Genomic DNA, 22,528 nt, shown 5'->3' with positions numbered 1-22,528 from the left:
TCTCCTACTCTTAGAACTACCTCCACAGAAAGTTTTCCATTAGCTGGGATTCCAGGAAGGAAGTGGTTGGTATTTCTTTGTAAATGCTAATAAATACCCATGTGACACTAAACTGAAAAAGAGATTACATCTATATTAGAATAATGGAGCTAAAGAATGATTACTATTATACTCAGTTTCAATAATATAATATACACATTATTGATAATGTGAAAGATGACAACCCAATGAAGAGAATTTAAACTGAAATGCCTTGAACTACAAGTGAATATGCTCCCTACTAATTTTTTCTGTGTCTCATAAAGAACCTAAAGAGTTATAATTTTCAAGTTGAAATAGTATTAAACATCACAGAAGGATAGAAGACACTATGCTTTTTGCTTTTTGTATATTCTGTAATTCATATACAGAGATGAAGAGCATGACTGAATATAGCATATAAAGTCTCTGTATTTTGGGCCTCCCTGGTGGCGCAAGGGGTTAAGTCTCAGCACTATGAAGCTTCCACAGCCACTGCTGCAGGAGTTCGATCCCAGCCAGGGAGCTACCCACATGGTGCAGCAGATCTGTCTTGCCCACTGCTCCCCTCAGCAGTGTAGCTCAGTAGATCCACCTGTTCTGCTCCCACTCTGTCTCTGGTGAATCCTCTCACCCCCTGCACCTCTGGCCTACACCCCAGCTCTTGTATGCATAAATAAGTAAAATAAATCTTTTTTAAAAATGTATATAAAAAAGGACATTAGGGCCTCCCTGGTGGCGCAGGGGTTAAGACGCAACCTGTGAGGTAATCCGCAGCCACTGCAGCATGAGTTCAATTCCCAGCCGGCCAGGGAGAAACCCACATGGCGGGACAGACCTCTCCTGTCTCGCCCGCTGCTCCCCTCAGCAGTGTACTTCGTCCCGTCTGCCTGTTCTGTTCCCCACTCTGTCTCCGGTGACTCCTCTCACCCCCTGCATCTCTGGCCTGTACCCCAGTTCTTGTATAAAAATAAATAAATTAAAAAAAAAAAACAAAAACAAAAGGACATTACCTCATGGGGGTAAAGAAAAGCAATGACTGGGGACTCCCTGGTGGCACAAGGGTTTGAGATACAGCACAATGAAGCAATCCACAGCCACTGTAGTATGAGTGTGATCCCTACGCAGGGAGATGACCCACAGGGCACAGCAGACCTCTCCTGACTCACCTGCTGCTCCCCTCAGCAGAGTATTTCAGTCAATCTGCCTGTTCTGTTCCCCACTCTGTCTCTGGTGAATCCTCTCACCTCCCACATCTCTGGCCTGCACCCTGGCTCTTTATTTATTTATGCATAAATAAATCTTTTTTTTTTTTTAAAGAGCTGTCCGCAGCCACTGTGGATATACAGAAGAAATTTTTTTTTAAAAGATTTATTTATCTATGCATACAAGAGCCAGGGTACAGGCCAAAGTGTGGGGAGGGGTGAGAGGATTCATCAGAGACAGAATGGGGAACAGAACAGCCAGATTGACTGAAATATACTGCTGAGGGGAGCACAGGGCAAGTCAGGAGAGGTCTGCTGCACCATGTGGGGAGCTCCCTGGAAAGGGATTGAACTTGTGCTGCAGCGGCTGCAGACAGCTTCATAGGTTGCATCTTAACCTCTTTCGCCACCAGGGAGGCCCTAAATAAATAAATCTTTGAAAAAGAAAAGCAATGATCAAGTCTCTTCCACAGAGGTTGAATACAGACAGTTCTTTTATTTTTTTTTTTTAAAGATTTATTTATTCACACATACAAGAGCTGGGGTACAGGCCAGAGATGCGGGGGTTGAGAGGACCCACCAGAGACAGAGCGGAGAACAGAACAGGCGGACTGAGTGAAATACACTGCTGAGGGGAGCAGCGGGCGAGACAGGAGAGGTCTGCTGTGCCATGTGGGTTTCTCCCTGGTCAGTTGGGGATCGACCTTGTGCCGCAAAGGCTGTGTATTGCCTCATAGTGCAGTGTTTAACCCCCTGCGCCACCAGAGAGGCCCTATTTTTTATTTTTTTTTTAATTTATTTTTATTCATACAAGAACCAGGGTACAGGCCAGATGCACGGAAGGGTGAGAGGATTCACCGGAGACAGAGCAGGGAACAGAACAGGCAGACTGACAGAAACACAATGCTGAGGGGAGCAGCAGGTAAGACAGGAGAGGTCTGCCGCACCATGTGGGCATCTCCGCGGCCAGCGGGGATCGAACCAGCACTGCAGAGGCTGCGGACAGCCTCACAGCGCTGCACTCATACACCTGCACCAACAGGGAGGCCCGACAGAGTTCTTTTAATCTGTCCCACCAATGACAGGTGTCAAGATCCATCAGATGCCTCCCTGGTGGTACAAGGGGTTGAGTGTCCGCACTATGAAGCTAGCCATAGCCATGGCAGCATGAGTTCAATCCCTGGCCAGGGAGCTGACCCACATGGCACAGAAGACCTCTCCTGTCTTGCCCGCTGCTCCCCTCAGCAGTGTATTTCAGTGGATCTGCTGCACCTTCCCCTGCAGTGACCTTTAGGGCTAACCGGCCCTAGGTCTGGCTGGGCAACCAGTGCGCAGGGGAAGAACAGCAAAACCCTACCTGCTGCACCTCCCCCCCGCAGTGATCTTTAGGAATGGCTTTCGCCATGGTCCCTAGATCTGGCTGGGCAACCAGTGCGCAGGGGGGAGAACAGCCTGAAGCAGAGGAAGTGCAGCGGAAGTTCCCTGAAAAGGCAGAAGCTTATCAAAAGATAACGACCACCAAGAACCACTACAAGAATGCTAAAAATCTTATCCCGTCTTTCTAGAACTACAACTTTAATCCCTTATTTGTCTTTCTAAACTTCCTTCCTTCTTCTATAATGCTCATTGCTTGTTATGTAGATCACCTCCCTGATGATGATTGACTGAGCCCATGAGCAAGCTAATTTCATTGATATTCATTCCTGTGCTTTTGGAAAACATATATATACTGGTCACAAACTTAAAGAAAATTACACTCAGATTTTCACTCTTGAAGTGTGTCTGTTTGTCATTTCTTTCGCCGACGCCCTGACCACCCTGCAAGCTTCTCTCAACCCTGAGGTGGCCTCATCGTCTACTGTCTACTGCTGTACTGGTCCGCGGCAGGATCCACCTGTTCTGTTCCCTACTCTGTCTCTGGTGAATCCTCTCACCACCCTCTACCTCCCGCACCTCTGGCCTGTACCCCAGCTTTTATATGCATAAATAAATCTTTCAAAAAAAAAATTAAAAAAAAAATAAAATAGTTCAAGCAAAGAGATCTTATAGGCAGAAGGCCGAGCAATCAGTACTACTAGTATTTGTTTCCTTAATAAAATGATTAATTAAATAATAAAAGGACCTGGGGCCTCCCTGGTGGTGCAAGGGGTTAAGTACTGCACTATGAAGCAGTCCTCTGCCTCTGCAGCACGAATTAGATCCCTAGCCAGTCAGGGAGCAACATACATGGCACCATAGACCTCTCCTGTCTTGCCCGCTGCTCCTCTCAGCAGTGTATTTCAGTCAATCTGCCTGTTCTGTTCCCCACTCTGTCTCTGGTGAATCCTCTCGCCCCACCCCCCGAACCTCTGGCACATACCCCAGCTCTTGTATGCATAAATAAATAAATCTTTTAAAAAATAAAATAAATAAAAGTACCTGGAATAATAAATTCTTCTGGCTAATGTCTCAGAGTTCTAAACCCTTCACTCATAGCCTTATAAAAACAAGGGCCTCCCCGTAGGCGCAGCGGGTTGAGTGCTGCGCTGTGAAGCTGTCCACAGCTTCTGCAGCGTGGGTTCGATTCCCAGCCAGCCAGGGAGAAACCCACATGGCGTGGCAGACCTCTCCTGCCTCTCCATTGCTCCCCTCAGCAGTGTCTTCAGTCTGTCTGCCTGTTCTGCTCTCCACTGTCTCTGGTGAATTCTCTCACCCTCCCGCACCTCTGACCTGTACCCCAGTTCTTGTATAAATAAATAATAAAATCTTAAAAAGAAAAAAAAAAGATCTGAAATTAAAAAAAAAAAAAAAACAAGTAAGAAAAACCTACGAAATAATTCAAGGTTTATCAAAGAAAGGTTGCATCTCCTCCAATCTTTGGTCTAAACTTCTACTAAAACCCTATCATGATTTATAATAGATCTGAGAATAAATGAACTAATTGTCTTTTCTGTGGAGCTTACCTAGGGCATCCTTCTTTCACATCTTCCATTATCCCCAAACACAAACAGAAGGGCTCCTTCGTACTGCACTTTATATATAATTCTGTTAGAACACTGATCAATACTGCAGTGTAATTATCTTTTACTTCTACAGAATATCAATTCCAAGAGTGCTAAGAACTTACCCTACTCCTCCTTACGTTTCCAATCACTAATCTTCAAACCTAGCACCACTGAAAGCACTTGAGTAAGGTTTGATGAGAGAAAGAATCTAAAGATGACAGAATATAGATGCGATCTTTATGAGAAGGAATTCTTTTATCAGTGGTGCTCTATCTTCTGTACCTTCAGTTGCTGTTCACAAGTTTTTCTTTAGTTTTCCATCAGCTAATAGTTCAGAATGAATGTTAACAACTATAGTCTCTTGAGGGCAGAGAAAGATTTAGCCATTTTGGTTTACAATAACTTTTAATGACTAGGAAGAACTCAGCTTGAAGATCTGGAAGGCAATCGAAGCTTTTCATGGGCTTTATTCAGATGCCAAGATGCAAAAGTATATTTGAAATGCCTTTTTTTTACCTTTTTTTTTTTAAACTTATTTATTTATTTATACAAGCACTGGGTACAGCTAGAAGCACGGGAGGGTGAAAGAATTCACCAGAGCCAAAGCGGGGAGCAGAACAGGCAGACTGACAAAGTACGCTGCTGAGGGGAGCAGCGGGGCGTGGCAGGAGAGGTCTGCGGCCGGGGATCGAACCAGCAGATTCGCAGCCCAGAGCTCAAACGCTGCCCCTTTTTACATTTAAATGTTGACGGCAATAAGGGAGATAATTCTAAATAAAGAAAAAACAATTATTACTGAGAAGCACCAGGTCATCCACTTCATTTTTTAGACAAAACTCCCTAGCTGAAAAGTACAGGTCTGTTTACAATCCTCAAACAAGGGGAAGTCTCTTCATGTACCATTAGGAGTGTCCTTAGACCCATTCTTTAATGCTGCCTAGTCAAACTACTCTTGGGAATCTCTTGCTATGAAAATCGTTGTGTAAGGAAGTTTTCTTTCTCATCAGTCTAAGAAAACACAATATAATCTCCTACTTTAGGCTAATGACACTGAGGAAAAAAAAGTTCCATTCCATCTTTTACATGCCATTCTTTGGTTACCATGTTACCTTGATTAGAGTCCTCTGGGCCTTCTATATGAGCAATGACACTCCTTAGGTAAATTTCCTTCTGCTGTTCCAGATTTGATTGTGAAAACTCTGGCAGTACATTAGTCCTTGAACAAAGCAAATCAGAATAAGGAAAAACAATCCATTAGAACCATGAGTACAGTGCTTTGTAGGGAGAAGTCATATAATGCTCATCAGTTAGTACTAAATTTCAGAAGCAATATTTTAAGATCCAGTGACACAAGATAGTTTCACTTAGTATGAAACTGAAATCAAGTATGGAGTTGACAGAGAAAGGAATAGATACAACCTCCTGTTAATAAGGCATAGTAAAGACTACCGAGAGTCTTTGTCGAATGCTTCAAGGTTATAATTCAAGGTTGGCGAGGAAATAATTTCAGAGCCACAGAAAAACTGAATGAGATAAAGACTAAGAACCAGCTGGATCTAGCAACTGGAACATTTGTGACCTTGGCAAGAACAATTTCTGGCCCTTGTTCATGCTGATTATACTGTACTGAGGAACCACTGAGAATACTAAGATCATTACTTCATTACCATTCGATGTAAAGTGACTTGTGTTCTTTAGTATAATTTCCATTATATGCAATTCACAGTTTCTTTGATTATGCAAACAAAACAAAAAACCCCAGAAAACTGGGATTAAGAGTGGTAGTCAAAGGGGACTTTAGCCTTCTTTGTAATTTTTTTAAAGCAGATTATCTGTGTAATCAAATCTTTAAGAATCTCATTGTAAAGTCCATCTGACTCAACCTAAAATACAGCTTTGTTAATTGAAAAAGTCCATGTAGAGACACTGCCATCTCCTGGCAACAAGCGAACAGAATGAAGATGACCCAAATCTGCAGCCTCTACTAGCATTTTCCCTAAGAACAGTTGTAAGCAAGTTGTGAGAGATGAAAAATCGATTTTCGAGTTAAATTTTAACATGTTTTTAAAAATTATTCTAACTTATCATATCTATGAATAGATTTCCCCATACAGAGAAAAAGAAACCTTAATACTTACACAGTGCTTTCACTAATGTATTTATTCTTCTTCAAAACAACCCTATATGGCAGCAGAGAAGACATCAGCCTCATTTAACTGACAAAGAAACAGAGACTGACTTCTGCAAGGACACACAGCTAGTTATTGGTGGCCTCTAAAATTCAAATGTGTTTACTTTGATGTAGGTTTTTTCCCCTACACGCTAAGAGGAAACTGAGGCAGGGGAAGAAACTGTAAGAGAACCAAGAGAAACCAAAGTACTTTATTACACTATTACCTTGTTTTGGCTTGCAGAACAGGAATGACTTTGCCTAGTCTTCTCTCGTGGACTTTCAGCTTCCCAGAATCCTTATCAAGAACATCCTGCTTTTTTTTCAGAGCAGAAGGAAAGATGGCCCTTAGTTATAAGAAAATAACTGAAAACACTATTTATGGAAATATTCTTGAAGGTCACAGGGATATCCTTGAACCCTAGCTACAAGGTACTACAGTAGGTGCTTTAAATGAGATGATGACTATAATCTTAAGGGGGAAAAAAAACCCTCTGTAGTAGAGATTATTATACCCATTTGACAGGTAGGGAATCAAGGGTCAAAAAGGTTAGGTAAATTGCCGAAGATTTTTCGGTTCTTCAAAGGCTGGCTCAGAGCTGGTGCTGAATGTAATAGAGTTTGACAACCAAAGACTGAAACTTAGGCTGAAACCCAAAGCAACAGTAAAATTACCTTAGCAATTATTCAATAAATGGTAAGTTACTATTATGTACATTACCGTAAATACAATATTTCATTAATCCCTATTAACCTAAGTGCTACTAACTACAATTTATAGGTAAGAACTGCAAAGGAACAAGGGGGCTAAATACTTTGTCTTGGGTCACAGTGCTAGTTGCTAGTCAGCATTCAAGCCTCAAACTGAACACAAATCTCTGCTACAGCGCTTTGGAATGAAAATTATTTTATTTTTCTCCTTGCCTTGAAAACACATACTTACTCTGTTTGATGAACTGGAAACAACTGGAAACCTCATTTCACAACTTGATTTATGTGATACATTTCTCCAGGATGACTCCATATTAGAAGGAGTCTCTGAATGGTCTGAGATTTGGGAGAATACAGGTGTAGGTTTCTTACTGTCAGACATATTTTTATCAGAGACAGTGTGCTGAAAGTTATTGTTTGAAGAAGGGGTCAGGGATCTGTCCCTGGCAGAATTACTGGAGCTGATCCCTTCAGATTCAGTGCAAAGTTTGCTCTCATTTGGGCTAAGACCATCTTCTCTCATCTCTTCTCCAAGGGAGGAGGGCCTTTCATTATCTTTGGATGAATCAGTCTTGTCTTTATCAAGCACAGCATCACAAACTGTTGGATCAAATGGTGCAACAACTGTTACTTTTATAAGATTCTTTTCTAGTGCAAAGTGTCTGTTTAATGGTTTAGTAGGAATTGGTCCATGACCAACTGAGGAAGTTAGTTGAGGTAGTTTGAAGAGACCAGGGGTCTGATCTACTGGTCCTGTGCTGTACAGTGAGTTTTTCTCTTGGGGAGTATCAAGTAGAATTTGATTCCCTCTCCCTCCCTTCCCAATATGCCTGCTGTCATCTTTACACAACCCTCCACCCCAAGAATAATGTTCATTTGCTAGATCATCATCCTTTAGGAGTTCCTGAATCTCTTCCTCTGTGAGACTGATATGGCCATCATCATCTTCTCCATCAGACAGCTCCAGCAAGGAGTCATCCAATCCATCATCATCCAAGGAACCCCAAGAAAATGGGGCACTGTCTTTAGGCAAGAGAGAAGTACCAGGAGATTGTTCAGAGGGCACTAGTGAACACGTCATATCTACAGAAATAAGAGAGTTTCACTAAGAAACAGGAAGTACCGCTCTACCAATTCCTATTTGCTCTATAGAGGCCGTATCCCAACATTCTTTGCACTGTGACTTTAAACACAAAAAAAAAATTTTAAGATACCGAACATTACCAAAATCATGAAAACACATACTAGAAAGATACTTTTTCTCCCCTATCAAAATGGTAAAAATTAAGATGACATGATAATCTGGGTCAGTCTAGATGTCAGAAACAAGCACCCTCAGAGAGTTAGCACAATATTTTGTGGAGAGTAATTTAGGATATCCTTTGACCCAGTAATATCACTGCTGGAAAACTTATCCTGCAGAAGTACCTCCTATATAAATGGACATGGATATATTTATAAGGATGTTCAAAGCAGCATTATTCAAAATAGCCAAATATTTGAGGAAACCTAAATATTCATCACCAGAACTGTTCAGTAAAATCATGGTACAGTCATGCTACAAGAATGCTTTACACCCATTTAAAAACACAGTAAGGTAGATCTGTATATATAATCATGGAATAACATACAAACATACAAACTAAACATATTTATGTAAAATATTTGGATTTTCCTAGTTACACTTTTTAAAAAACTGACATACAGGTTTGTATTACTTTTGAAATTCAAAAAAAAACAGAATACAAGATAAAGAAATAGCTTTCATACTGTGTAGAGCTGTTGGCGTGATCTTTGCCTTTGCCACGAGACCAAACGGGAAAAGGTTTCAGCTCCAGCTAGCTGTTCCTTTCAGGAGACTTGTCAAAATGATTGACTCCCACCTTCCTGCAGGCACAGAGAAAATTAGAGGATCTTCTCATCACTTTCAACTGTGCTAATTACAAAGTCAACTGTATTATGCTTTAAGGTGTTCCATCTATTAATTTTCATCTTGATTTTATTTTAAATACCAGAAAGTTGGATTTTGAGTCAAGAACATCAAAGAAAAACCTTTAGAGGAAAAATTATGCAACTAAGGAACTAATTTTGTTCCTCCCAACAATTTGTACTTTCTTAAGAATATCATTTGCTCTAGTAGGATGAATACTGCTTGAGTCCAAAGACCTAGTTTGTAGTCCTGGTTGTCACTAACCAGCTGTAATAATTTGCACAAGCCACTTAAGCATTTCAATTTTTCCCCTTACTTCTAAAATGGGGAAGGGGGTGGAGAGGAAAGAATAGGTGGTGTCTAAGATCCCACCAATCTACAAGTTAATCATGACCACAAGAGTCTCATTTTCAACACATATAAATGCAAAGGAAAGGTCTGGAAAGATATAAACACAAAACTGATGGCTGTTATACCTGTAAAAGGATGGAAAGAGGTCAAGAGGACACTTTAATATCATTTTACTTTTCATTTGAATATTTATCTATTACACGTATAATTAAAACAGCTAAGTATTTAAAACAGTTAATGATAGACAATGTATAATTATTTTCTGGGTGTGAAAGCGGACAGAACACTTATATTGCATATATCACATGTCAACATCTAAGCAGCTATAAAAAATGGTGCCCTCCTTGTGGCGCAAGGGGTTAAGATGCGCACTATGAAGTTATCTGCAGCCACTGCAGCACGAGTTCGATCCCCGGCAAGTGAGGTGACCCACATGGGGCAGCAGACCTCTCCTGACTTGCCCGCTGCTCCCCTCAGCAGTGTATTTTAGTACATCTGTCTATTCTGCTCCTCACTTTTGTCTCTGGTGAAACCTCTCATCCCCCCACATCTCTGACCTGCATCCCAGCTCTTGCATGCATAAATAAATCCTTAAAAAAAAAATATTTAAACACTGAACTCAATAATTTAGAAAACCTTTTAACTACAAATTTTTCCCCATACCATTTTCCTCTATACTACACCCTGAATTTTAGCTTTATTTCATATGTTCTTTTAGGAAACATTTTCTGAGCTACTATCATCACACAGAGCTGAGCTAGATAATGTCTCTATATGATTTCTAAGAAATAAACATATGGTACCCACCACCCTCAAGGAATACATAATTTGCTAGGGAGACAACATTAAAATTTAAGTACCAATATGAGAAAATATAAAATAGGGCAAAAAAATACTCATGAGCTAGAAGGGAATAGATGATTTTAGAATTAGAAGGTACTGATGTAATATATAGCATGGGGACTACAGTATTTTATATTTGAAAGCTGCTAAGAGTAGATCTTAAAAGTTCTCATCACAAGAAAAAAATAACCATGTGAAGTGATGTACATTAACTGAACTTATTGTGATAATAATCATTTTGCAATATATCTATGAAATCATTATGTCGTACACCTAAAATACAAAGTTATATGTCAATTATATCTCAATAAACTAGAGATTATAAAGGGAAAAAAGGGGGGGACCTCCTTGGTGGCACAAGGGGTTAAGACACAGCACTATGAAGCTCTCAGCAGCCACTGCAGCATGAGTTCAATCCTGGGCCAGGGAGGTGACCCACATGGGGCAGCAGACCTCTCCTGACTCACCTGCTGCTCCACTCAGCAGTGTATTTCAGTGCATCTGCCTGTTCTGCTCCCCATTCTGTCTCTGGTGAATCCTCTCACCTCCCCCCACCTCTGGTATGCATAAATAAATAAATCTTTAAAAAAAAAAAGGAAGGGCCTCCCTGGTGACACCGCAGTTGAGCGCTGGGTTGTGAAGCTGCCCGCAGCCTCTAGAGCACCAGTTCAATCCCCAGCCACCAGGTGAGGGTCCCACGTGGCGCTCAGACCTCTCCTGCTACCCGCTGCTCCCCTCAGCAGTGTACTTCAGTCCTTCTGCCTGTTCTGCTCCCTGCTCTGGCTCTGGTGAATTCTCTCACCCTCCCGTGCTTCTAACTGTACCTAGTGCTTGTATAAATAAATAAATAAATAAGGAAACCACAGTATTAAAAAAAAAGGGGGGGAAATAAAAAGGGACCTCGATAATCATCTTAGAAATGAGATGTGACAGAAAGGGCAGAAATATTAAGTACCTATTATAAATCAGGCACTGTGAGATACATTCTTTTTTTTTTTTTTTTTTTAAGATTTATTTATTTATTTATACAAGCACTGGGTACAGTCAGAGGCACGGGAGGGCAAGAGAATTCACCAGAGCCAGAGCAGACAGCAGAACAGGTAGAGTGACAAGTACACTACTGAGGGGAGCAGCGGGAGGCAGGAGAGGTCTGCACACCCTGTGGGACCCTCATCTGGCGGCTGGGGATCAAACCGGCGCTCCAGAGGCTGCTGGCAGCTTCACAACCCAGCGCTCAACTGCTGCGCCACCGGGGAGGCCCTGAGATACATTCTTTTAACTCATTAACATAACTCTGTAACATGAACCTTATCAAAGGAACTAAGCTTTCTGTTATTTAAACTAAAAACTGCTAAGACTTTTAAATCAATACCTTAACAATTACTGTAAGAGTTCCAAGCAATGAAACAGGTATCTCTATGATGAGGAAATTTCTCTGCCCAGTGACTGGGTTATTTTCTAGAGTGAAGTTATTTCTTTATTTTATTTCTTTAGCTTATTTCTTTATCTGTTTCTTTCTTTTACTTTTGGGGCCTCCCTGATTGCACAAGGGGTTAAGCACCGCACTATGAAGCAATCGGCAGCCTCTGCAACACGAGTTCAATCCCCGAAGCAGACCTCTCCTGTCTCGCCCACTACTCCCCTCAGCAGTGTATTTCAGCCTGCCTTTTCTGTTCCCCACTCTGTCTCTGGTGATTCCTCTCACCACCACCACCACCACCACCACCACCCCCACCCCACCCCCACCCCCACCCCCATCTCTGGACTGTATCCCAGTTCTTGTATGCATAAATAAGTCTTTAAAAAGTTTACTTTTGGAAAATTTTTTCTTAATGTCTTAGGTAGTCAAGCACAAGTATCACAGACACTGGGGTTAAGCAGCTACAATGTCTCAGAAACCTTTCTGAGCCACTACCCCCACTCTCACTCCTTTCAAAGGTCTAGTCCAAGTACTTGCTTCACCAAATGAAGAGTTCGAAAACTAAGATGCAAGGCACTAGAACCAATAATATTAGAACAAGGATACAAACCCAGGTCTAATTCCAAAGGCATTGTTGTTTCTTTTTTTTTTTTTTAAACCACCCTTGGGACAGACTTGCCCAGGGTCAGTCAGCAAATGGCAATGCTTTCTGCATTCAGTACACTCGAATATACTGTGAAAGACACTGCAAAAAGCTTTGGCAAAAATATTTTAAACTACCTTACTATACAATTTAAGCACAGGCTTTCTGTGACTTCCCAAATGGAAATACCAGACTATGCTCAAAGCTCACTGCAAGAAAAACATTACTTTGCAAGCTTTGCTGTGTACTGAAAGAACCAATATTCTTTACAGTTATTGCAAACACCAATTGCTATGCCGCACAAGATCTAGAAGCACAGAGCTGGTTCTCCTGAGTTTCTCTCATAAAATGTTCCAATAGGTCTGGGAGCAAAAGCATGCAAAACAATACCATAAATACATAAATTTTAACTTGCATAAATCATTCTCACAATTTCCTCATTTAAAAAATACTTTCTATTGTAATTTTAAACATATACAAAAAATAACATAATATACTAAATTCCCACATATCCCTCATACAGCCCCAACAACTATCAACCCATAGCTAATCTTACCCCATCCACCTCCCTCCTTTACTGGATTATTTTGAAGCAAATCATATCATCTCATCTGTAAATAAAAAGAATTAATTATAAAACATGTAGTTCAAATTTCCAATTGTGTGATAGTTAAGATTTTAAAAAATGTATATAAATAAGGTCCGTACATTATGACTGGCTGCTGTATCTTGAGTGTATTTTAATGTAGATGTCCAACCTTTATTTCTTTGCAATTTACTTGTCAAAGAAAACCATACCACATATTGTATAGGGATACATATGTACATCTTTCAATTATAAAAATATGCATAAGAATAAGAAATACCAAATGCAGAATAGTGGTTACATATGGTGGTAGAGAGGGAGAGGAATGTGAAAGGGGCTATGAGTAGCTTCAATTCTATCTGTAATGTTTTATTTCTTAAAAAAATTAACAAATCAAATATGGTAACATAAGATAAAGCTGGGTGATGGATATAATAGTATTTATTATGGTAATTTTTATAACTTTTTATACTTCATAAAACTTTATTTAATTAAGGAGTCAGTGAGAAAGATATGATTACATGAAGTTTCAAATGCCTTCCCCTATAAAAATGAGACCTGGCAGGGTTGTTGTTGTAAGAATTAAATGACATCATGAATATATAGCACTAAGCACTCTACAGGCACAAAAGCTAAATAATGGTGGCTATGAGACAGATTCCCATTAGGTGGAACAGGGTAGAGGCCCCAAGGAGAGTGGAAAATTACTGGCCCTGTGCCTCAAACAGGAGACAGTCTAAAATGCCCTCTTATTGAGGCTAGCAGGGGGAAATGGTGGTCCCGCCTTCCTAGCTGCATATTAATCTTTAACCAGCACTTCCCCATTTCTGTATTCAATAGAAAGAGGACCTCTAGTAAGCTACCTCCCCAAATATTAAGTATAAAGCACCCTGGACATGTGTTTCTATGGCAACCCAGTTGGGCCCCCTCCCTGTCAGAGGGCGCTTTCCTAGCCCTTCAACTTTCTAAACTCACTCCTCGTGCTGCTCCACAAAGGGGTGATAGCTATAGTTATTTCACTCTTCCATCATCACCGCCCTCACCCCTGAAGAATGGCAACAGCAGCATAGTAATGGTAGGGAACTGCCCCTAGTCCTTAAGAAATTATCCAGAATGCTTTATTTTCTTCAGTTTAAGTATGCACTCAATCATATTGTCACTAAAGACCAGGCTGTAGGGCTCTCTAAAATATCGGGAAAATTCTGCAAATTAATGATCTCAACTGAAGCATCTTGTATAAAGGCATTAAAACCCAGAGAGCAATTCACTTTAAGTCTGAACCTCAATGCAGATGAGAATACTCATCTGAAAAACAGGGGGATAAATTAGTCACCATTAAAGTCCAACACAGATTATGATAAAATAAAAGAGTGTTTGTGAAACACTCTCAACCTAAAACCCAACACTAATGAAAGCAAGGGGTGGGGGGGAATCTTAGATAAAAATTGACGCTCTTAAGTTCACAAGACAGCCTTAATATTTCTATGTCTGCCATTCTGCCATCATCAGCTGCCTTTTTTGGCACTTGCTTTGTAACCTCCACCTCCTTATTATTTTCATAAATTATCTTTATTTTTATAATTACCTTTATTATATGAGGACCTCTTTATTTTTAAGGGAAGAATATTTTTCCCATCTCCCAAACCTATCTCTTAATTCCCCTGCTCCCCCATCCCTTCTGTGACCCTATTCTGTCCTTCCATGTCTCTCTCACCTGTCCACCCCCCTCTTCACACTTCAGTTTACCACCCCCTCGCTCTGTTCTCTAACCTCCTAGTTGCAACCTCAGAAACCGGTTGTCTTTCTATTTTTATCATACCTAAGAAAACCGATTGCTTTAGTGCAGGAAGTCTTACTGCATTCAGGCCACTCAAAATGCAACACCAGACGCAACCCCACACCCCCCTATCAAGACCACTACTGAACTGGATCTGACAGGTATGACCAAAGACAAGAATTCTTTTCAATGGCCAGGGCTTCCCTAATAGCCTTCGACCTTTCCCGCACGCAACCCATGTGGGGCACACTGCACAAAAGGCATTCAGCAGGCTTCATCACACCGAAAATGGGGATACCGTTTAAACAAAGTGAACTGAAATTATCTGGAAGAATTTGGGGTAGCAGGACACACTGTCGTACAGAAAAAGAACCCAGGGCTGGGTATCTCTGCTTTAGGTAACATTTCACTGGTTAAGGGCGCCAGGACTCTCTCACAAGGGCATCGAAAACCAAATTATTACTAAACCGCAGCAACAGGTTTCTTTTTCTTTTTAGGAAAATGGTTGTTTTGTTGTTTTGATTTTTTTTTTCCTCAACAATTTGGATCAAGTCAAGCTTGGAACCTCACAAGAAAGTGGAGATTAGGTTGGAGCAGTCGGGGAGCAAATGCGAGCACGTCTGGCCCCCTCCCCCGGGGTCTCCCCGCGGGGGCAACTGCTCCACTCCTGCCCCGGGGGGAACTGGGGGTGCGCGCAGCCCTTGACGGGCTTGGAGACGGGTGGCCCAGGTCCAGCCCCCTAGGACCCTGCTCGGCCTCCCCCACTCAGCTTCGGAACAGCGAAGGCCGCGGGGCAGGGCCTTCGCGGTTCCCACCTCCCGGCTCAGAAAAGCCCAAGAATTCCCGCCACCCCGCGGAAGGCGGCAGAAGCGCGGGCTGGCGGCCGCCCCTCCCCCAGAGGGGCAACACCACCCCCACCAGCCCAGGCCCGGCACCCCACTTCCAGGGCGGGACGCCCACGCCCGCACCTCAGTCGGGCCCGGCTCTCCGAGGGGCGGGTCAGGCGCTCGCCCCCTCGCCGCGTCTTCGGGCGATACCCCCGCGCGGGGCCGGGGCCGGGGCAGGGCATCCCCAGCCGCCTCCACAGCACGCCCGGCCCCCGGGCGGGAGAACACGAGTCGCTCCCCTCCTCTCGGGTGACTAGACAGCCGCCCTTTTCCTCAGCCGGGTGGCGGGCATCCCCCGCCCCTCTCCCCCGACGTGTAGCTGGGGGCAGGGACACTCCCCCCCTCCGGCCGCCATCACCTCAGGAACCAGAGCGAGCCCTTCTCCCAGCAGGGTGAGGGCCTCTCAACCCCTCGACTGGGCGGACGGCGTGCGCGGACCCCTGGAGAAGCAACAGGCGCCCCCACCCGCTCCCGGCCGAGGAGCGCCGACCCCCACGCCCCTCCCGCTCTTCACCTCCGGAAGCCGGGCCGAAGCCTGGGCGAGCGACTGCGCCTCACTCCGCCCCCTGCGCCATTTTATCGCCCCCTCCCCGACCTCCCCCCACCCTGAGGCAGCCGGGCCGGCACCTGGGGGAGGGCAAACAAGCAGTGATTGGCAGGAAGATGCCCCGCCTCCCGGGGGGTGGTGCCTCGCGTAGGCGCCGCAAACCCGCCCTCCGCATCGCTTACCCCGCCCACCGGCTCCACCCCTCCGGTCCCATCGACCAGTTCGACTCTCTACTGCTCCTGACTTGCCGGGCTACTGTTTGGCTGAGAAGGGTCCAGGCCGAGCTAGCCGAGCGACGAGCTCAGCTGATGCAACCTAACCGGGCCCGCGTGACAGTTCACGGCACGCGGCGACGGCGAGGAGGAAGGGGTGCGGGTGCCGGGTTGAGCGCGAGAGACAGCGGCTGAGCCATGGGGGACGTCCCGAGCCCCGAAGAGAAGCTGCACCTTATCACCCGGAACCTGCAGGTCAGGGTAGCCTCGGGGTTAGAAATGCGCGGTCGGGGACCGGGGGCCTGAGGTCTGGTGACCCTGAGCCCCACCACGGTGTCCAGTCGGGTGGGGTCGAGGCAGCTCCGAGAGAGACTGCAGTCCTCGCTGCCGGTCGTCAGGCAGTCAGTCGCCCAAGCAGCAGTTGACTGGGTACCACAGAAATCACAGTGGGATCATTACCTTGTGTTGTGCCAGGCTTGGAATCCTGGACTCCTACCCCACCCCCCTATAATGTCCCTGGCCGCCTGCTAGCCGCGTCAGAGCCTTGCGCCCCCAGAACTTGTCTAGAGGGGCTCAGATGTTGAAAATGACCCATAATCCAAACAATTACAGCAGAAGCAAGTACTGGAAGGTATTGCAAGTTGAACTTTGAGAGGAAATTGGGGAGAGCCCAGGGGGAGTGTCAAAGCAGGCGGAGGAAGTGCTCTCTAGACTGTGCCCTGAAGGATGCGGAACCCCTCTTCACTCCACAGATGTTCCTGCTATTTTGCCAGGAACTGCAGGAGTATGGGTTAACCAGAGAAAGAATGGGAAAGCATTTCAGGTAGAAGGAACCTAGGAGAAAGAACACTGTTTCAGAGAGATTAATTTGACAGGAATAGAGTGAAAAAAGTGCAGATCAGACTCTTCATAAATATTTATATTGTTCGTTCCTGTCTTGCCTTCTTAAGGCCTTTGACTATGATCACATCAGAAAGGTCTTTTCTGATCATTATTTTAAATAACCCTATTTTATTTGTTCGTTGAGGAGGGATTTGTTAGGAGGGACCAAGTCATATATGCCTTGCAGTCTGTGTTTAAATGTGAACTGAGCAATCTAAGAGCACTGATACTGTGGTTGGACCACAACTTTTTGGCTCCTTTTTTAAAGATAGAATTCACATACTATAAAATTCACCCTTGTAAAGTGCACAATTTAGTGGGTTTTATTGTAGTTATAAGGTTGGCAACTATCACCATTAACTAAATCCAGAACATTTTCATTGCCTCAAAAATAAACCTAGGAATCAGGGCCCATTTCTTCCCCACCCCCTCTCTAAGGAAACAGTAACCTATTTTGTTTTTATGTTTTTCCCTCTTCTGACCATTTCATATAAATGGATCTTACCATATAGCGTTGTATTTGACTTCTTTTTTTTTTTTTATTTTTTTAAAAGATTTATTTATTTATTTATACATACATGCACTGGGTACAGTCAGAAGCACAGGAGGGTGAGAGAATTCACCAGAGCCAGAGCGGAGAGCAGAGCAGGCAGAAGGACCGAAGTACACTGCTGAGGGGAGCAGCGGGCGACAGGAGAGGTCTGCGCGCCATGCGGGACCCTCCTCCGGTGGCCGGGGAGCAGCCGGGGATCGAACCAGCGCTGTAGAGGCTGCGGGCAGCTTCGCAACCCAGCGCTCAACCACTGCGCCACCGGGGAGGCTCTGTATTTGACTTCTTTGATTTAACATGTTTTCGAAGTTCATCCGTGTTATTTCACCTACCAGAAATTTATTGCTTTTTATATGGACAAATAATACTCCATTATATAACTATAGCACCTTTTTTTAATCCACTTAACAGTGGATAGACATTTGGGTTATTTCCACTCTCAACTTGATCTTAACCATAAATTTGCATGCCACATCCTTTGTTTTCCTAGCCTCTCTCCATAAAAGAGTGCTGGTTGAAGACAAAGAATGCACAAAGCTAGTAGTGTTGACTCACTCAGGTTTTAAAGGGTAAGTCATCTGGCCTTTCCTTGGATGATGAGGGCTTTCCAAGTGTCCAAATAATCAGAGACTCCTAGGATGCACGATCAGCATCCAAACAACTTGTTACACAGGTTTTTAACAAGTCCTGTTTATAAATCATTGTCAAACCAGCAAAACAATTTTTCTCTATCCAGACTTCCAGCAGTATCCCAAACCACCACTTGAAGAGATGTTAAACTCTGTTTTATCAGCAACATCAAATTTGGGGTTTTAACTCTTTCTGGTTACCTTTTAGAACATAGGCGAGAACAAGACTAGATATGATTCAGAGAGAAGACTGTTAAGCTATTATAGTAATCCTGATGTGATTTGATGGTGGCCTAAGCTAGGGTGGTGGTATAGAGATGGAGAGAAGTAGAAGGGCCATTTGGGGTAACTTTTACAACTTAGTGAATGATAGTACCATGTACAGATTTGGGGTGAAACCATAAGTGAAAAAATGGAGAGTCAGGTAGGAAAGCAAGAACATGAGTTTAATTTTGATTACTTGAGTGTGAATTCACTGGATTGATAAGTACACAGTTCTATTTATGGGTCAGCAGATTTGTGAGTTTCTAACTTATAAGAACTTACTAAAGCAGCTGAAGGGGATCAGTTGGAGAGTATATAGAGTAAGAAAAGAAGAAAGAAGGCCCTAAGGACTGCTAATATCTAATGATGAAGAAGAAGCAGAACAGCGGCAAAGAAATATGAGACCCAGCAGCCAGAGAAGTAGGAGGGAAACTAGTAAAACAGAGACCAAAAGAGGAGGACAGTGTTTCAGAACTAAAAATCACTCATCTAACTTAGCAACACAAGGTCATCTGTGATCTTATAAGAGTGATGCTGTGTGGAACTCAAACTATTGATAGCATGGGAGATAAGGAATAGAGACCAGAAGCAGAGACAACTATGAAAGGAAGGCACAGGAATTAGAGGTAGTTGGGGGTGAAGATGCAGTTAGGAACATGTCCCAGTCCCCTGACATCTCACTGCAGTGGACTAGCAACAGTACCTATTTGCATTGGCTTTCACTCAGCACTGAGAGCATGGCTGGACCTCCCTGCTGCCTTTAGCCTGGCCCCTCAGTGACACATACCTTTGTTTTCCTTGTCACAGGGTAAAGGATGAGCAAGGTGGGGCACCGACATTAAACCAGCTCTTCTGCTTCCACAACAGGAGGTTCTGGGGGAAGAGAAGTTGAAGGAGATACTGAAGGAGCGGGAACTTAAAGTTTACTGGGGAACAGCCACCACAGGCAAGCCTCATGTGGCTTACTTCGTGCCTATGTCTAAGATTGCAGATTTCCTGAAAGCAGGCTGTGAGGTAAGAATGAATGTCATAAACCAAGCAGTTGCCCTTGGGGAACTGGTGCAAGCCAGGGTACTCATGCTGTGTGACTAAGTCCAAATGTGGGGGAAATTCTTGAAAATCAGGAGGCTCCGCAGCTGGCTCCTGCTACTTCCTTTCATTTTGTTTATGGCAGTTCTTGCAATTATGGGAATTTTCTATGGGCTTCAGAATAACAAAATGAATGATGACATCAATGCCAATTTCAGTGCTGTATAGTCCAATAATCTGAGTGATGTCCATTCCAATATAATTGGTAATGAGACGATTTCCAATATTTCTCAATGTCCCCCGATTTGTAAGTCATCTGCCATGAGCAATGCTAAATTCTTTAACAAATTACACTTGAAAGAACTACTGGAACCAGGGCCTCCCTGGTGGCGCAGTGGGTTGAGCGCAGTGCTGTGAAGCTCTCCGCAGCCTCTGCAGCGCCAGTTCGATCCCCACTGGCCACGGAGCAACCCAGTTCTTGTATAAATAAATAAATAAATCTTGTATAAATAAATAAATCTTTAAAAAAGAAAAAAGAGCTATTGGAACCAAGCCCGGTGGAGGTCCCCACTGAGAAAAGCCCTAAGGCTCCCCTAAAATGACAAGATCCAAGAAAAGGAACACCACATATTGTTCCTACAGTTTGGGGGCCTTTTGGCCCTGCGCATAAAATAGGAGGCCACCTTTGGTATCCCCCTCGAGGCAAGTCTATGAGTAAAATAGATTTTCTTACTCCTATCCCACCCATCCCTTATACTGGAATTTATGATGAAAATGTGAACAAATGGTTCAAAATTAATGGTGCAAATGTGTTGGCTTCCTTAGTTTCTTTATGGGAGAGAATAAAAAGGTCAGGCCCCCCTTGGTGTCTCATGAGTCAGGAAGCCAGGCGCCATACCGCCACAAGGTGGAATAGGTATCTAGATAAAATTAAATGTAGTTATTGTCATAGAATGTTAGTAGATGGCTCATAAAGTATGTGAGCTGGGTTAAAAGAAGATAAGTAACTTTTTAACTTAGGAACAATAGGTAGTTTTGAGGTTTGCCATTTATTCACAATGCTTGCTTAACCTTCTTAACCTTTATTCACCTAGCTTAGCTTGTATAACCACATAGGACACGCTCTGTCTAGCACCCTTGCCCATTTCTTCAAGTTGTTAAGATTATAGGAAAATTAATAAGGTCAAGTTGACCAGAACGAAGGTCAAGTTGACCAGAATGAAGAAAAAGTAAAAGTAGATGGTGTACTTTTTTTTTTAAAGATTTATTTGTTTATTCATACAAGCACTGGGTACAGTCAGAAGCGCGGGAGGGTGAGAGAATTCACCAGAGCCAGAGCGGGGAGCAGAACAGGCAGACTGACGAAACACACTGCTGAGGGGAGCAATGGCATGACAGGAGAGGTCTGCGCGCCATGTGGGACCCCTGCCTGGCGGCCAGGGATTGAACCTGCGCTGCAGAGGCTGTGGGCAGCCTTGCAACCCAGTGCTCAACCGCTGCGCCACCGGGGAGGCCCTAGATGGTGTACTTTTGTTAAACAATGATGTAAGATGTTTCGGAGAAAATTGTAACCACAAGTGCACATGCTGTGAAAGAAACTGAAAGAAAAAGGAAATAAAAAATGTATAAATAAAGCCCCACTGAGGCTATCAGCAGGAGATGCTTGCCACCTGATCAAGTGTCTGTGTCTCCTCATTCGCCTACGCTATTCTTTCCTTCGTGTACCCTACCTTAGCTGGAGCTGGACTCCAGCAGGAACAGCCAAAAGAAAGACTTAACAAGTTGGGGCAGTGGGCAGAGGGTGCCAGGAGGGGGTTTGGAAGTACTCGGATAAATTCACATCTTGGTGAATTACCTTATCCCGTGTCCAGGTAACCATTCTTTTTGCGGACCTTCATGCATACCTGGATAACATGAAAGCCCCATGGGAACTTCTAGAACTCCGAACCAGCTACTATGAGAATGTGATCAAGGCAATGCTGGAGAGCATTGGTGTGCCCTTGGAGAAGCTCAGATTCGTCAAAGGCACTGATTACCAACTCAGCAAGTAAGTGCTTGATCATCCACCCTCCTGTGGCTCTCATTCTTTTAGTTAACCTGTAGAGTTTTGACACTTTATTTTTTTTTAAAGATTTACTTATTTATGCAAGAACTGGGGTACAGACCAGAGATGCGGGAGGGTGAGAGAATACACCAGAGACAGAGTGGGTAACAGAACAGGCAGATGGACCAAAGACACTGCTGAGGGGAGCAACAGGCGAGGCAGGAGAGGTCTGCCACGCCATGTGGGTTTCTCCCTGGTTGGCTGGGAATCGAACCCACACTGCAAAGGGATGCTTCACAGCGTGGCACTCAACCTGCTGCCCCACCCGGGAGGCCGACGCTCTTTATTTGGATTAGAAGCTGTTTGGCCCTACCTATTAAGCACCATGGAAAAATGTATCCCCTTTGTCCTTTTAACTCATCCATCAAAAATGTGTTGACCAGTCACTGCCTATGTACTATCTTGTTTGTTGGAGATAGAAATGTCATCATAAGCAAGTCCTTGATCTTGCAGAGCTCACGGCATATGGGGAAGTGATGATGAGCAATTCAGTCTCCCTTTCTCCTTCCAACCTCAGTAAATAATGATAAAAGAAATATGAAAAAAAAAAAAAAGAAATATGGGGGCCTCCCCAGTGGCACAGCGGTTGAGCGCTGGGTTGCGAAGCTGCCCGCAGCCTCTGCGGCGCCGGTTCGATCCCCGGCTGCTCCCCGGCCACCAGAGGAGGGTCCCACATGGCGCGCAGACCTCTCCTGCCGCCCGCTGCTCCCCTCAGCAGTGTACTTTGGTCCCTCTGCCTGCTCTGCTCCCCGCTCTGGCTCTGGTGAATTCTCTCACCCTCCCGCG

At 43.9% G+C, this 22,528-nt stretch overlaps 2 protein-coding genes across 6 annotated transcripts in view; one reads left to right on the top strand and one right to left on the bottom strand.

Moving 5' to 3' along the window:
• Positions 1-19,558, bottom strand: part of S100PBP (S100P binding protein) — a 36,087-nt gene extending 16,529 nt beyond the window's left edge. The window contains exons 1-5 of one of the 5 annotated variants that reach the window (XM_054691640.1): positions 19,397-19,558; positions 8,859-8,975; positions 7,321-8,171; positions 6,605-6,693; positions 5,317-5,423 (exon numbers count right to left, since the gene is read on the bottom strand). In XM_054691640.1, coding sequence (XP_054547615.1) covers positions 5,317-5,423; positions 6,605-6,693; positions 7,321-8,169 — 1,045 coding nt within the window. In that variant the 5' untranslated portion in view covers positions 8,170-8,171; positions 8,859-8,975; positions 19,397-19,558. Of the gene's footprint in view, positions 1-5,316; positions 5,424-6,604; positions 6,694-7,320; positions 8,172-8,858; positions 8,976-15,606; positions 15,630-15,883; positions 15,980-16,039; positions 16,105-19,396 lie in introns of those variants that run through there. The other 4 variants (XM_037498832.2, XM_037498829.2, XM_037498831.2 and 1 more) reach the window with 4 other exon arrangements.
• Positions 16,368-22,528, top strand: part of YARS1 (tyrosyl-tRNA synthetase 1) — a 26,497-nt gene continuing 20,336 nt past the window's right edge. Inside the window, exons 1-3 of the mRNA XM_037501072.2 lie at positions 16,368-16,539; positions 19,477-19,623; positions 21,510-21,685. Coding sequence (XP_037356969.1) covers positions 16,483-16,539; positions 19,477-19,623; positions 21,510-21,685 — 380 coding nt within the window. The 5' untranslated portion in view covers positions 16,368-16,482. The remainder of the gene's footprint in view (positions 16,540-19,476; positions 19,624-21,509; positions 21,686-22,528) is intronic.

Source organism: Talpa occidentalis, unplaced genomic scaffold (genome assembly GCF_014898055.3).
Source record: "Talpa occidentalis isolate TD23 unplaced genomic scaffold, MPIMG_talOcc4v2.1 talOcc4.9, whole genome shotgun sequence".
NCBI lineage: Eukaryota > Metazoa > Chordata > Mammalia > Eulipotyphla > Talpidae > Talpa > Talpa occidentalis.
Note: the sequence above shows the minus strand (reverse complement) of the source record. Positions and strands in the feature narration are given on the sequence as shown.